Below are 16,940 nucleotides of genomic sequence, written 5' to 3'. Positions count from 1 at the left end.
TCCCATAGGAATGCATTGTATAAAAAACAAAAAAGTTCAGTGTGTTTTATATTCTTTTTCGTGCCTTCAGCACTGTAGATACCATCGCTCAAGATGACTCCAGGCAGATAATGTCCAGGGTAAAGTTTCCTTTTACTTTTGGGTCACAATAAATTCAGCTTTTGAAATTAGAATTTGTATTTTAAATTGGGTCTTTTTTTGTAAAATACAATAACAAGGACATAGTTCAATCATTTTATGGAGAATTTATTACTTAAATAATGTACAATCTTATAATAACTCATAATGTATACGCAAAATAGTTTAAAAACTGCTCACAATGTTTATTTCCTCTGTGTATCCATATCCCAGACAGTGCCTGTGACAAAGAATAATGACAGGATATAAAGCACTCCCGCAGTGAAAGGGTTAATGAGTAGACTTGTTTAGATAAAAATGTCTCTCACTTTTTTTTTTTTTTTTTATGAGCAAGAGTTTGTGGAACACTGTCCAATCAGAAGCAAGATCATAACTTTCAGCAGTACAACCAAAGAGAACAATGAAAGGGACCAAAGAGATCAATGTTAGAATAATTTATATCCACTTATCCTTTAAATGCAAGGCTTGGAAAAAATAGTTGTTTTAAAAAAATATTTTAGAAACCATAAATATATCTGTACAAAATGTCTTGAAAAAATAAAAATAAACTAAAAACAAAAATGACTGCATATTGTCATGTGTCACTGGAGAAAACTATTGTGCTAAATTCCTATGCCTTCACTTTGAATACGAGCCGACATATTCAAAGAGTACCTGTTGCTTACACACAGTGGAGGAAGCCATTTTGTGGAGCTTACCAATATACAGCCAATCAATTCACTAGTAACTAGTGACATCACTAGGACTGGGGTAAACAGTGATATTAAAGGGCTGCTTTCATGTGAATATTGGTTAAGCCCACAACAGTAGGCAATAGGTACACTTTAAATTACATCTAACTTTAGACTGCTATAAAAAAAGGACTTGTAAATAAAAATATGGAGTAAAAAAGTGTACTTTAACTGTAAATGTCATAAGATAACAAAACAAAAAGGTAAAGGCTGCTGTATTTCAGAAGGGTATGCAAGATACCACTGGTAAAATGAACATGTTTGGCAAGTTAGCAAATACATAATTGCAGCATTCATTGCTTAAATTAAAACGGAAATGGAGATTACATATCCAGGTTAAGGGTTAACAGTCTCTGAATGAAGTCCAAGTGATAGAACAGAGAGAGATAGTGCTACAGTGCATGTTGCTGCAAGACAAGTCCTAGATGATCTCTCATCACACTATAGTCTCTTTTGAATTCCGTTTGAGTGAGTGCAGACCCAGTAATGACTGCTGATTGGAAGGTAAATTGATCGATTTAGGGATCACCAGAATAACCCTCTGATTGGTCCGACGCCATTCATTGTATAATCTACAGTGGTATCTAAATGACACCTGGAAAAAAGCAAGATGAAAAAATCAGATTTATAATTTACAGATGTAATTCTGTAAGAAGACAGTTACTGAGCAAAACATACTGTAATTGAAAATTGTGGTTATACAAGGGTTGTCTATATAAGCAATTTGCACAATTTTGCAGTGTTTGGCCCCAAAATGACAGCAATGCCAGAAAATGATCCTTTAAAAATGAATGGGATCAGTATCGGGCATGACAGGAAATGTAGTAGGAAGATGAACGTTATCTGCATATGTATGTGTGGTCATCCTCCATCTGCCCTAACAAGCTTCAGTGGTTCGGACCAGTCACTGGAGGCGAACGTGCCAGGATCACAGTTCAATCTGGTCACATATGCAGATGGCCAAATCAGATGAAGGGGTAAATGTATGAAGCTCCGGGTTCTTCAACACCCGCGAGTTCAGCGTCTTCAGCGCTGAAGACGCCGAACTCGCGGGTGTTGAAGAACCCGGAGCTTCATACATTTACCCCGAAATCTCATTTTACCTCTACCTTCATTGGGAATCTGTGACTGGTGCATTTTCCCCCTCAGTTGAAGCACCAATATATGTTAATAAATACAAATATGGGAGAGAAATGAGATTCTCTGCTTATGGTATCTCATGCTACTAAAATGTATAGGATATTTTTTAACAAATGATTATAATAATAAAAAAAAAAAGAAAACAATACATCAGGTGGAAATAGGGTATGTCTTCCCTTTAACAGTGTCTGCTCAATTTCCACACAGACTAATGTGTAGTTAGTGAAAAGTATTTGTTTCCAATGTTGGTGATTACATCCGTTATGGAAAGGGAGCTTAGATCTTTTCCCACAACTCTGGTACTCTGGAACTAGTGAAGTTTTCACTGTTTTCATCCAGATAATAACTGTGTAGAGCAAAGGATTCCATTCTCACATTTCAGTAAACTCTTGTAGATCTTCACAGCTATATTCCTGGGCTATCATCATGTCGGACCAACCTGTTAATGCATGAACAGCAGGGTCGCTCTTGACATCCTCCAGTGGTCTATTACCCTGCGCTGCATTCACTGGGAGGACACTGACACAACATGCTGCGTCCATTGCATCAGTCTTAGTGATCAACAGATGTTTCCTCCTGGTGAACACAGCACGGGGTAAGAGACAATGGACAGATGTTAGACCTCTCATGAGTTCATACTGTCATTGTGCCAGGGTGTGAATCTGGATGCTTGTAAATTTGCAATGCTAATTGGTAACAATTTCTGTGAAAAATACACAATTTTTATTATGCAATTATTTGACTGCATATTAAATGTACAAAAATGTAAAAAGTCAGGAACAAAACCACAAAAAGTATGTAGTATGTCAGCAAAATGAACCAAAATGTAAGTGTGAGGAGAACTGAAACACTGTCAATCACATAGGTGAGGAATGTTGTAATAAGAACAATCGGAATATTTGCCTGTCTACCCCCTGAAAATTATTTTTAACTCTGTGTAAGAATAATCTGTTTGTACATATGAAAGTGATAACTAGTATATTATACTAAATTGTATCAGTTATGCATACTGGTAGTGTCAGGCTCTGTACTAAGGGAACTGGAAATAATATGGCAATCTGAAAACATTTTATCTGATTATTTGCTTTGTTAAACAAATGTGATATATAAACAAATGAAGAAGATAAAAAACAACAACTATGTTGCCTCGTACTGTGTGCTACTAACACAGCAGATATTTTTTGATCAGTGGTTGGAGATGTGAAATAGGCTTTCAAAGAAATGTGGCATATTGAAATGAGCAACTTCTCAAAGATATTCTGAGTAAACAAATTGTTTTAACAACTAGTTTTAACACTATAGGCAATGAAGTACAGTTCATCTGCAATATATATACAGGTATGAGATCTTTTACCTGGAAATCCCAAATCCAGAATGTTCAGAAAACCAGCAAGGAAAAAGGTATGTGTGTATAAGTCTGTGTATATATGTGTGTGTGTGTGTGTATATGTGTGTGTATATGTGTGTGTATATGTGTGTGTATATGTGTGTGTGTGTGTATATGTGTGTGTGTATATGTGTGTGTGTATATGTGTGTGTGTATATGTGTGTGGACACATATATTTCTGTGTGGGAGAATGTGTCTAGGCAGAATGTTAAACCATATATAACCCTGAAAGAGTCTGTGTTTGATTCGACACTTTCCACTTCTTTATTTCATTATTATTCTTTGACTTAATATATGTTTACATAATAATACAGTAATAATAATATATAGTAATAGTAATAATAATAATAATAGTAATAATACATTATCCCTGACTTTTCACTGCTTCCTGTCTATGTTCCTTTATGTAATTTTGCTTTTTCTTCATTAACCTTCTGAATTACATAATTTTTCAGACACAGATAGATGATAAAAAGGTCACACATGAAATACTCACAAGTGTCCAAAAGAGGTAAATAGTAAAGAGTGCAACAGTGAGTGCAATAAGTCCAACTGCTTCTAGTCGGCTACTGAAGTGCAGATGATCCACTGCACCTCGAAGACATAGCCATCCTGATATGGTGGCCAGCGGTGTTATGAACAAGAAGCACACCATGTCTCCAAACAGCGTCCTCTTCTCATGCTGTGGTCCAGGGTTCCGCAACCACTACAGAATGAAAACAAAAAGACAATATTGCTGAGCAAAAATCCAGTATTCAATGGTAAATAGGGTTATATTAATCTATTTCACTGTTTCTCCTGTCATTTTGTAGAAGAATATTCTCTGTATGGTAAAATATAATTTGCTTACACTGCTTGCACTACCCAATTTTCAACCAATACATATAATTATGCACACTCATTTTCGAAAGTGCAATGCAAATGCTGTTTTGTGACATCATGTGACTACTTTTGCACAAATGCACTGGGTTTTATGGGTAAGGGTTTTTTGGGCCTTGACGGAGGTGTCTAAGTAAAAGTTTGAACTTCTGATGCGAGCAGTTGGACGAATCAGAGGCATTCCTTGCTGAGTTCGGATTAGACGCATGAGTATGCTAATTTTGCGCACAGGTGTAAAATACTTTCATTGAGATGCACTTTGGCAGGAAAGCACATTCCTAACTGCACTTTGACCAACGAAATAAAAAGATTCAAACACAAAAGGAGAAAAGTAATAAAATCAGCCCTGTTGTCCCATCACTCTCTCATGATCAAATGAAGACCTAAATGACGCTAAACTGAGCAGTGTTTTAGAAGAAAATTATCAATGAATAAATGGTGTGGCCCTAAAGTGACAGCAAGTTGGACTTTGATTCAAGTTAAATTTAAAGTAACTTATGAAAACCTAAAAGTGAATTCTGTTTGTGGGTGCACTAATTCTCTGGGAAAATATTTCTCAACTTTTACAACGTTGGTGACTAGACTGAAAGTAGGATCAATAATGCTCATTGGTGCCTGTGGTTAGATGAGATAACAGGAGTAAAGAGTAAAGAAATCTGATCTATCCAAGGAGCATGACTTGTCTATTTGTGCTTTACATTGGTCTGCAGCTCAAAAATATAGTACTATAGCTATGTTAGTTGTTGTTCCACTGTATATGACATGCTGCCCCGCATGTGATCATTAATTATACTGAATTACAGCACTATTCAGAGGCAGCATAGAAATATCTTTCAATTCACTTTATTAAGTTTTTTATTGGATTTTACCTACAATAATGGAAGAGGAATGACTGACAGAGGGTTTTAAGCCAACTGGATGTACAATCACTACTTTTAATACCCATTACAGCTCTACTGTACGTACAGCCCTAACCCACACACATTTTACTACTACTACTGTATATATGCATATATTAGTTGCTGCCACCAGATGTCACTATTGCTATTAATTTATTTTCAGAATAAGAAATAGACAGATCAGGCAGTTCCACTATTAGCCAATTTTAAGACTGTCCTGCTTCAGGTCAAGTAAATGAATCTGTTTTTATATCAATAATATAGTGAACAGTAAAAGTCACAATAAAAATCACAAAAACCATTCACAAGCAGTACTTCAAAGAAAGTGAATACCAGAAATGTAATGGTCAACTGTCTCAGACTTAAGATATGATAGCATGTTATAGTGGAGTAATGTTATGATGTGCTGTTATATATAGCATTTTACAATTAATCAGAAGAGTCATAGAAGCTTATAGAAATATATTAAATTATATATGTAGTTTGCAAATTCATCAGAGATTCATGTTGTTAAACAGCATGCACAGTCTGGAGACCACACAATTATCTCTGGAATTCTTCGATAGACAAGTCTAATTAATAAATTATCACCAATATGGGGGTCCTAATGAAGTGGTGGGACTTTTAAAAATGTATAAAGGATGGACTACTCCCTTAATGTTAACATGTATCTATTCTTGGGCTGATTTATCAAGGCACTTATCTGCCAATTTTGAGCGTATCGTATACGCAAAATCACTCAGCGCATGCCCAGAACCAGACAGATACACTAGTAAACACAGCCCTGTCTACTCCGTCTTTGAACGCAAAGGACACTTACTTCCACCTGCGATTTTGGGGCATGAACGGGGCAGGGAAGTGGCGTTTTGCTGTAGTCAATGTACAGTAAGGGCGTGCCAAACTCAAGCACACGCAGCCACGTCTGAATCAAGCTCTGGGCATTGCAAAGTTACTTGTTTTTCTGCTGTATCTCTTGCTCCAGCTACAGGGCTAGTCTAAGTCCTGATCACTAGTAATGACAGTCTTGTGTGCATGCTATAACATGTGTTTGCAATCAAGAGCAACTGTAAAAAAGTATTTTATGTTCAGTAGATATAAACAGCATCCTAATAATGTATTTCATAAGAAAAAAATGTTAAAAAAAACCTGCTCTTTTTACTGTTTGATCATTATTGCCTTTCTTATTAACTGGTTGCATTAATTATATTTTTTTCCTGTGTGTTCTTTTGCAAATTTATAATCCACATAGGCTTTGGATGTATTGTGCAGCTTCTTGTGTAGTAGAGGACATCAGACTTACACCCAAATTCAACAGCGCCAGTATCTTGAGATGTACGCCTTGATGAACTGAGGTGAGCGCAAAGAATAAATACGTGCATTTTAAACCAAAAACGCAGGATACGCTCAGTATGCATGCCTTGATGAATCAGGCCCTTAAAGCATCCATGGATTGTCTGCTGATAAACACAAGTAACAATCTGCTCAGATGACAGCAACCTATACAGCAAATCTAGAATTATAACATTTGAGATGAACAACAGTACAGATGAAAAGAAAAACGTAAACTATATTCAGAACATACCAATAGATAATCAATTCACAAACCAGTTCATTATGAGACTCATGAGTGGCTCCCTGCTCTTCATAGTGAGCTCAGAGCTGCTGTGCTGTTCCTGTGCGAGGTCTGCTATAAGTGTATCTTCTACTGATTCAGGTTTTGATCTCTGCTTTGGACTCTGACTCTGATCTCTAGACGGCTGATTGCCCTGACTTTTGCTTTGGACCTAGACTACTTTTTGGATTGCTGCCTGCCTTGACCTTTACTTTGGACCCAAACTACCTTCTGGATAGCTGTCTGCTTGGATCACTGTGTTGGACACTGAAAGGATGGACCTATGCCACTCTGTCTGTTGTTGCTGGGAACCGGCTTACTTTGCCACCGTTCCCTTATTTTATCCCAATTGCGCCCTCCAACCGCAGTAGGAAGGGCTTAAGCTGCTGCCATCACTGGATTCCTTAACGGCATCCAGAACCACGTTCCTTCTGGGTAACTGTTGCTGCTAGTGTACCCCCTTGCTGGTGCACCTGGGCTAATATCCCTGACCTCTTCCTATAGATCAGAATTGCTGTGAATGGATCCTCCCTGGCCTATCAATCTAGCCAGAGCTGCTGGGTAGCGGGCAGATCGGTGATACTGGAAAGCTGGGTCCAAACCTCAGAACAGCCAGAAACGGATAACAATTGGGTCTAATCTGTAGGTCACAGGAAATTGCAGCAGGGAAGAAGTTATCAAGCAGGTCTTGAAGCAAGTGATGTTTATTTAGCTCAAGTGTATTGACAAGGACTGTTCACACTAGTTGAAGGTACCAGTGATCAAAAAGTCAGATGGAGCAATAATGCTCCATATCAGTAAAAAACCAGTGCTGTTTTATACAGTTTTGGGCACAGCCTAGCAGGGGGTAAGCCAGTCCCCTGAACTCTGTGCTGGCCCCAAGAATCTGAGTTATTTTTAGTATCAGGATGCAATATGTTTCCCCAAACATGGATTTAAATGAAATTTATACTTAACAAAATTTACACTTATCTGTGATATCCTACATCACGTGCTGTTTACAATGCTTAGACAGGTTTTAACATTCTGGACAATAGGCCACTCAGGAACGCCAGTATCAACCTCCTGTAGTGCATTTAGACTAAAGAGGACATGTTGGTTACATGAATAGACTTAATTAGCCTTAATGAGGACTTCCTTTTGAAGCTACACAACAGACTCCTCAAACAAATGCTTATTGCATCATATACCTCAGAAAAAAATGCATTTCCTATACAAAGTGCCAAAGGATACAACAAAACCAGTACATCTGCAATTATATAAATAAGCTCCCTGCGCTATTTCCTTTAAATAAATTCATAAAATAAGCTATTTATAAGTGATCGAGCCACAGACACTAATTATTTCTTGAAAGTTGCCTGACCTGTCCCTCTCTAGTTTGGGCATGTGCATAGGCTGGCTCATGTGCAGTAAAGCACACGTTGGGCTATCAGTTCAGTCTATTGCCGACCCCCACACATGCTCAGAAAAGGTGGGACCTCAAAAGTGGATGGACAAGTATTGCCACTTGTCCCCCAAATTTTGCTATGGGGTTTGACGATTATAAGTTACTCTCCTGCCATGAGCTGTATGTATAAATTTCCCAAACTTTGCATTGTGTCAATCACTCAAAATGTTTGTCATTACTATGTGACATTACAATGTCTTAGGAACAGGCTTATTACACGCTTAATATGCTTGTCTTGCCAATAACATAAATATTTTACGATTATATTATATATTATGACACTTATGAAAATCATCACAGTTGACACATAAAACACTTTACCACAACGCATAAGGCAATGCATTGTTTACAAAGAACATAATTATTTTGCAGCTTTGTATTTGATTCAGATGACAAAATAGTTGGATATCTAAAGTTTCATTCACCAATTAAAATGTCACACAAACCCTATGGGCAAATATGTTCATCTAGAGTAATATTTCAAAGTGTTTGTGCAGATTCATTATAGCCACTATACACAATTATATAATACTTGGATAGAAGCAAAGTACAAAAATTCATTTCTAATTATAACACTAAAGAATCTCATTAGAGCTATAACCGTAAGTGAAGCCATTATCATCTCCCAAATTGGAGTTCTTTAATTAAGAGAAAAGCACTGAAATTAAGTGCAGGGATCCCTTAAAGCCTGAGTGTACTGAGAAGCACAAGACAAATGAAATGACAAAGCATTAAGAACATTGTGCACAAGAGCAAAAACATTTCTAAATCAGAATGATGTCAACACACATTTCACAATCCCATGACAGTTATTTGTCATGTATGACTATGAAATTCTCTTATACAGTATGGTAGATTGCGGGCTAGATTTAGAGTTAGATGCTAGTGTACTTGTGCGTTGTAATTTTGCATGTTGTGTAAAATTTGTTGCACTGCACATGTGCATGACTTGCTCAAGTATTTTAAGTTACATGTATCTAACAGTTGCGGCCCCTTGCACTTCAAGAGGCAGGTCAGCGACATTTACGTACAAGCGCAGTACAGGAAGGTCATGGAGACAAAAGCAAACCATGCCCTCCTGAGATGCAGACATATTTAGGGATAGAGTGTTTTGTAAGCATACTTTTCTGCTTACAAAAACCTTCTACACTTGCTGTGCAACTTCTAACTTGCACATTAGGTATGTGTTGTCTGCATTAAGAGTTGAGATGGGCCTAAGCAAAATGCAACTCTAAATATAAGCAGACAAATTTAACTCGAGTCAGTGCCTAATAGTATTGCCAGAAGTTTGCAAACTCTAATTCACCACCTATATTGACATAGTTATGATCCCATAAGAAAAAATATCAATAATACTATTTTGTTGTGTCCTGCAACTGTAATTAGCAGTGACCCTGCACTTACATATAACCAATTGAAAGCTTTACAGCTGAAGTGTCAAGATCACCCTTGTTATGGAGAGTGCCAGAGGTGAATGGCATAGGTGCCAGCTATACAAAAGTGGTGGGACCCTACTAACTACAACAAATGGTAGGAGACCTGGAGATTACTATTGTAAGGGAAGTCATTAAAGGAGTTTTCCTCTTTAAAAATAAAAAAATAAAATAAAAATAAGTCACAATGATTTAGAATATTGTAGGACTATATGTCAAATTTGGTTCTCATAGTATGGCACAATTTAATGAAACCATGTTAAGCAGGCAACACATGACTATGGTAAAATACTAATTTTATTTACTGAAGATAAATAATAATAATTACTAATTTATATAGATTTGTTTCTGTTATTGATAGTGAACGCTGTATTTATCATTTTCTTCCACAGAAACTCAACATGTAAAAATAGGTTTTAAAGTTGATGAGTGAGGCTGATTATTGACTTAGCTGATGATGATAAATGAGTAACTGATTTACAAACATTTACTAGACAATATGAAGTCATTTGCTAATATGCAGGATTCATGGAGGAGGGATTCCGAATACTTAATATAGGAAAAAAAATATGCTTAGTTAACCTTTTCCATTCATACAGGTGTAATGTATTCATGTCCATTTAATACTCTCCATTTTCACAGAGAGCTTGCCTTGCTAGACAGTGTTTCTGATGCAGACAATGCAAACTGCAATCTAGCAGCACAGGATTAGTAACAAATATAGAGAGTGAAGTAATGAATGAGAGGCAGCGAGACGACATAAGGAAGTCAACGTGGACAGTGGAAGTACGCACCTAACATAGGTGCAAAAGCACACAAGGACAGTAACTCATAGAAAACAACAAGATTTTTGCTTTTTAGTCTAACTTGCATGGCATGACTATAGCTAATTGCTGATTAGTGGATATTTATTGTCCACCAATATTAGTAAATAACCAACAACATCTTTATTACATAGATGAGCAAATGTAACAAGTGTATGCTCCAAATCTGTAGCATTGTCTATAAAGTTACATTTCTTTCACGTGAAGGAGCTATTTGTAACATTTTGAAATATACATGCACAATTTTCATGGAGATTTTGGAAACACCTGTGCCAATCAAAAAAACACACCCCTTGATTGAAAGTGGGAATTCTCAGGTCTGGATTTGTGGAAATCCTACAAGGGCCCAGGGCTACGACGGCAGGGGCTACAGGATGTCCTTTAAGTCCCAGCTGTTGGTTTGTAATTTGGTGTTTATTTCTGGCTTTGTAGCAATGTACAGGGAGAGGGTGCACAGCAATTGTCACCTAGGGACGAAAAAATGTAAATCTGTCCCGGGGACTCTACTCTATGAAACCACAGGCATATTAGGAGTGTAGGTATCCAGGGAGTTGCGCTGCATATATATATATATATATATATATATATATATATATATATATTAAGCTTAATAATACACATCTTTGAAAGCTAATTTCTGATTGATTGCTATATGTTTCTATACATTTGAAAAGCCCTAAGGCTTTCAGGCAGGTAATATTCTATAACAAGAGATGACCTATGCAGGTGAGTGTATGGAGAGCAGTAAAGAGGTCTGTGGAGAGCTGTAAAGAGACCTGTGGAGAGCTGTAAGTAGGTCAGTGGAGAGCTGTAAGGAGGTCAGTGGAGAGCTCTAAGGAGGTCAGTGGAGAGCTCTAAGGAGGTCAGTGGAGAGCTGTAAGGAGGTCTGTGAAGAGCTGTAAGGAGGTCAGTGGAGAGCTGTAAGGAGGTCAGTGGAGAGCTGTAAGGAGGTCTGTGGAGAGCTGTAAGGAGGTCAGTGGAGAGCTGTAAGGAGGTCTGTGGAGAGCTGTAAGGAGGTCTGTGGAGAGCTGTAAGGAGGTCTGTGGAGAGCTGTAAGGAGGTCTGTGGAGAGCTGTAAGGAGGTCTGTGGAGAGCTGTAAGGAGGTCTGTGGAGAGCTGTAAGGAGGTCTGTGGAGAGCTGTAAGGAGGTCTGTGGAGAGCTGTAAGGAGGTCTGTGAAGAGCTGTAAGGAGGTCTGTGGAGAGCTGTAAGGAGGTCTGTGGAGATCTGTAAGGAGGTCTGTGGAGATCTGTAAGGAGGTCTGTGGAGAGCTGTAAGGAGGTCTGTGGAGAGCTGTAAGGAGGTCAGTGGAGAGCTGTAAGGAGGTCAGTGGAGAGCTGTAAGGAGATCTGTGAAGAGCTGTAAGGAGGTCAGTGAAGAGCTGTAAGGAGGTCAGTGGAGAGCTGTAAGGAGGTCAGTGGAGAGCTGTAAGGAGGTCAGTGGAGAGCTGTAAGGAGGTCTGTGGAGAGCTGTAAGGAGGTCTGTGGAGAGCTGTAAGGAGGACTGTGGAGAGCTGTAAGGAGGTCTGTGAAGAGCTGTAAGGAGGTCTGTGGAGAGCTGTAAGGAGGTCTGTGGAGAGCTGTAAGGAGGTCTGTGGAGAGCTGTAAGGAGGTCTGTGGAGAGCTGTAAGGAGGTCTGTGGAGAGCTGTAAGGAGGTCTGTGGAGAGCTGTAAGGAGGTCTGTGGAGAGCTGTAAGGAGGTCTGTGGAGAGCTGTAAGGAGGTCAGTGGAGAGCTGTAAGGAGGTCAGTGAAGAGCTGTAAGGAGGTCTGTGGAGAGCTGTAAGGAGATCTGTGAAGAGCTGTAAGGAGGTCAGTGAAGAGCTGTAAGGAGGTCAGTGGAGAGCTGTAAGGAGGTCTGTGGAGAGCTGTAAGGAGGTCAGTGGAGATCTGTAAGGAGGTCTGTGGAGAGCTGTAAGGAGGTCTGTGGAGAGCTGTAAGGAGGTCTGTGGAGAGCTGTAAGGAGGTCTGTGGAGAACTGTAAGGAGGTCTGTGGAGAGCTGTAAGGAGGTCTGTGGAGAGCTGTAAGGAGGTCTGTGGAGAACTGTAAGGAGGTCTGTGGAGAGCTGTAAGGAGGTCTGTGGAGAGCTGTAAGGAGGACTGTGGAGAGCTGTAAGGAGGTCTGTGAAGAGCTGTAAGGAGGTCTGTGGAGAGCTGTAAGGAGGTCTGTGAAGAGCTGTAAGGAGGTCTGTGGAGAGCTGTAAGGAGGTCTGTGGAGAGCTGTAAGAAGGTCTGTGGGGAAATGCAAAGAGGTCTATGGAGTGGTTGGAGGCATGTGGGGGAGTTTTGGAATACATTTGCTGATGTCAGAACATTGTGTGACAATTGGGGTCTAAGAGCATGTAGTGATAGTTTGGAGCAGGTGGGTATGTGGATATATTTTGGGATGAGTGATGTGAAGGTGCCGAAGTTGCGGCCCTTGAAGGATATCGTCTTGCCCATCACTGAACTAGATTATATAAATGAGATAATGTGGAAATGTAGATCTTGAAATATAGAATATGACAGTAGAAAATAACCGTCAGGTCCACCTCGTATAGTCTCTTTTTTGTACTATTTTTTATTTAATCCAATAGTCGTATGTCTGTCCATTGAAGTTATACATTTTTTACTTTTAAAATCTTCTTATTTTTCAAGATAATGCTTTCCTGAACTATATTAATATCTTTGAAAATTTTGATCATATCCACTCTGTCCCTTTTCTACTCCAAGCTGTACATGTTGAGATATTCAAGTCTATCCTAATACATCATGCACTATTTTAGTACCCATTTTCTGATTTGTTTCTATTTTATTAATGTCTTTTTGGGTGACAGGGCCTCACAAACTGTACAAAGTACTCAAGATGAGGCCTTACCAGTCACATATAAAATGCCAATATAACCTCTCTAGGTGTTTGGGTCATTGTTCAACATGAAAGAACAGGGGAAGATAAACACTATAATGAGATTGTCTGTCCCAGCTGTAGAACAAGCAGAACTTTGCAATTTGGCCATGCACGTATGGTCAAATTACTCCCTGGTTTGGTCACTCAGAAGATAATCAATGGGCAGATCACTGTAAATGTGGGCATCATTAAAAACTTAACAACTGATTCTTGATATACTACACAAATAATCAACATCAAGAAACTGGTACAGCAACTCTAAATAAACCATTTATTAATTTATACTTTACTAGCTGAAGTACCAGGCGTTGCCCGGGTTAAAATCTTCAAGTTATTAAGCTATCAATGAGTTGGATGTAACTGACATTTTAAAAATAATTAGCAGCTAAGCAGCTTTTCCAATACACCCATGAGGTGACAGTCCAGTGTCGTTTTTGTTTTTATATTAAATGACATCCAAATTCATCCAGTGAAAGGCCCAGAACAGTCTCCCTGGGTCAAAGTTCTGTCCAGCACACACCAACAGGAGGCCCGACCGGAAACTCAACCCCCTAGTATGTCTTCTGCGATCCAATGTTACCAGTCTGTGAAGTTTTCATTCAAATCCATCCAGTGGCTCAGAACAGGCTCTCTGGGTCAAAGTTCTGCCCAGCGTTCACCAACGGGATGTCCGACCAGGACCCTAAGCCCCCTAAAACCTGGCCAGGATCCAAATGGACCACCACGAGTTGGTTTCATCCTGATCAGTGTAGGGGTAGCCAGACAAACAAACAGAACAATGAAATTTATACATAAGACTAGTTTAAATATTATACTTTTGATAAATGAACATTTACTCATATATATTGCATTGCTTATATGTTTTTAAACCGTGTACAAACCAGTCACCCCATATGCAAGAGGTAACAACTTGTTACAGATATATACAGGGAAATATCCTGCAATTCTGCTTTGTAACACTGACTTGAACAGAGCTTTGAATCTGCAATAGTTTAGCACAATTATGTATGCGTTTCTATCAAGCTTATAATGAAAATATTCCAGAATTCATCACTGTGCTTGCAGCACCAGATAAACAATAATTAGATACATGTTCAATGTCAGGTGAAATGTTAATCCCTGACCTTGGGCAGCACTGGCTCTCTGTGCCTGTGTTTATTGAATATTTTATGTGTAATAAAAACAGATATGACAGAACTACTTTGTATGTTATCATCTTGATCCGAAAACCAAAGGTGAAAAAAATGTGGATTTGATCAAATGTGGCGCTGTGTAAAAACTATGTAACGGTTACTTGGGATAGTCAATAAAATATAGATGACACGAGTAAAAAGGATAAATGCAAGACTTTGTGTATAAAGTAAACAAAACTGATGCTTTAATAATATGCAGTATTGTGAAGAAAAGAAAATAACACTTTGTATTCATTTTTTTCAACTTGCTCTCTTGGTGGTGCAGGAGGTCTCTACTTTTGGAGTCTCCTAGAAAGTGTCATATTGGACAATGGGGCATTTACCTAAGGTGGCCGGTTAAAAGTTACCATGCAAAGATAGTTTTTTGTATATTTTAATTTGTCTTTTCCACTTATGCTCCCTGAACTACAGACAACAAAATATAGTCCCCATATTCATCTCTGTCCCCACAACCACCTCACTCAGTCACCACAACCACCCCACTCAATCCCCACAACCATCCCACTCAATCTCCACAACCATCCCACTCAATACCCACAACCATCCCACTCAATCTCCACAACCATCCCACTCAATCCCCACAACCATCCCACTCAATCTCCACAACCTTCCCACTCAATCCCCACAACCATCCCACTCAATCCCCACAACCATCCCACTCAGTCCCCACAACCACCTCACTCAGTCCCCACAACCAACTCACTCAGTCCTCACAACCACCTCACTCAGTCCCCACAACCATCCCACTCGGTCCCCACAACCAACCCACTCAGTCCCCACAACCAACCCACTCAGTCCCCTGTTCAGTCCGCACCTCCCAGTCATTTAAATCTCTTCTCCCCAGATCCAGGCTAGGCCAGAGTGATGTTATGACAGGGAGACCCCACGCTGTGGTCTTCCATGTTATAGTGTCACCACCAGCCCAGTCTGTCATAGCCTAGTGCTTTTTTGGGAGGATCCCCAAATTTTGCCGCTTCCAGCCTAAGCTCTAACCACTAGTGCTGGTAGGGCTTTTGGGAGAGGACAACGCTTTTTTAAAAAAGTTATTTATACCACTTGCTGTTTGGATGAATATGGATCATTCACCTGACATTCATGGGGGGAAAAAAGTAAGAGGAAAGTCAGCCATATTGTGCCACATGTTTGACACCTACCAAAATTAGAGATTTCTAGTTAGCATGCAAAACATTATGAAATTTCCCATCTTTTAAATGTGTCTGCAAAATTGTAAAAACAAAATATACATTTCTCTAAAAATGTACCACCCAAAGGCACTCCACCAAAACAATAACATTCTAATAGATAAAACCTAGTCTGAAAACGTGTTGAACACTAGGTTATGCTTTCTCAGAAAAACATAAAAAAGATAACAGATTGCAAAACTGCAAGTCGCCATATTGCAAAACTGGTAGTCGAGAAAAATGGCAACATTTTTACAATATACTTTCCCAAATTTCATAGTTCTCACCTACCTACATTCCCTGTCCATCCCTCCACTCAGCCCTCTCACAGCCTAGGTTCCAGCGGAAACTTACCGATGCATTACTTCCTACCACAGCAGTATACAGAGTTGGAAAGTGTGTTAAGCAGAAGGCGTTGTTACTATACTCGGTGGACTAAGGAGGTAATAATGTTATGTGGGGACTGATGTGTCCCGTATTGTTATTTGGGGATTGGTGTGTGTTTTGGGTCAATATTCTATTTTATTTATGATGGTGCTATACAAATAAACAATAATCAATGTTGGGACTTTTGTGGGGGCTTACTGGTGGGAGCTATTAATGACATAATAGGGGCTCTGTATTAAATGTGTATGCTATTAAGTTGGTGCTAATGCTGGTCTGGGAGAAATAGGCTGATTTATATTAAATGTTCCTTACCTACCACTCAGCACTATGTTGAAAAGCATCTGCATGCAGCTCTGCTCTCTTCATTGTTACTGTGCAGCTCCTGCTTTGGCTGTGTGCAGCATTCAGTGACAGGAACTGAACAAACAGTAAGACTGGGTACACACTACAGGTTTTTCAGCAGACTATTGGGTCAATCGAGCAATAAACAACCGTTTGGGCCAATATCGCATTAGTGTGTATACTTACACGATGAACGATAGTGATTACAAAGTACCGATCGTTATTCCATTTTGTTTTTCAGCAGAACTATAAATCTCGTTCCAATGTTGTTCCAATCTTGCAGTGTGTATACACTCACATTCAAGATCTCCATAGAGTTTACAGAGTCATGATCTTTTAAGCCAATGGTTATGATAGCTGAAGAGCACAGATCTGAGTTTAAATCTTTTAAAACATGTATAGTGTGTAGGCATGCTGATGTATGCATCGGCATGCTGATCGTGACTTTTTCTTTCCCCAGTAGT

At 39.1% G+C, this 16,940-nt stretch overlaps 1 protein-coding gene across 2 annotated transcripts in view; it reads right to left on the bottom strand.

Annotated features, from left to right (window-relative positions):
* Positions 1 to 230: 230 nt before the first annotated feature.
* Positions 231 to 16,940, bottom strand: part of MARCHF3 (membrane associated ring-CH-type finger 3) — a 169,154-nt gene continuing 152,444 nt past the window's right edge. For both annotated transcript variants that reach the window (XM_075178905.1, XM_075178914.1), the window contains 2 exons: positions 3,893 to 4,102; positions 231 to 1,464 (listed from right to left, as the gene is read on the bottom strand). In XM_075178905.1, the coding sequence (XP_075035006.1) occupies positions 1,306 to 1,464; positions 3,893 to 4,102 (369 nt within the window). In that variant the 3' untranslated portion in view covers positions 231 to 1,305. The remainder of the gene's footprint in view (positions 1,465 to 3,892; positions 4,103 to 16,940) is intronic.

The sequence above is a fragment of the Mixophyes fleayi genome, chromosome 1 (genome assembly GCF_038048845.1).
Source record: "Mixophyes fleayi isolate aMixFle1 chromosome 1, aMixFle1.hap1, whole genome shotgun sequence".
Lineage (NCBI taxonomy): Eukaryota > Metazoa > Chordata > Amphibia > Anura > Limnodynastidae > Mixophyes > Mixophyes fleayi.
This window is presented reverse-complemented; position numbering and strand designations above follow the sequence as displayed.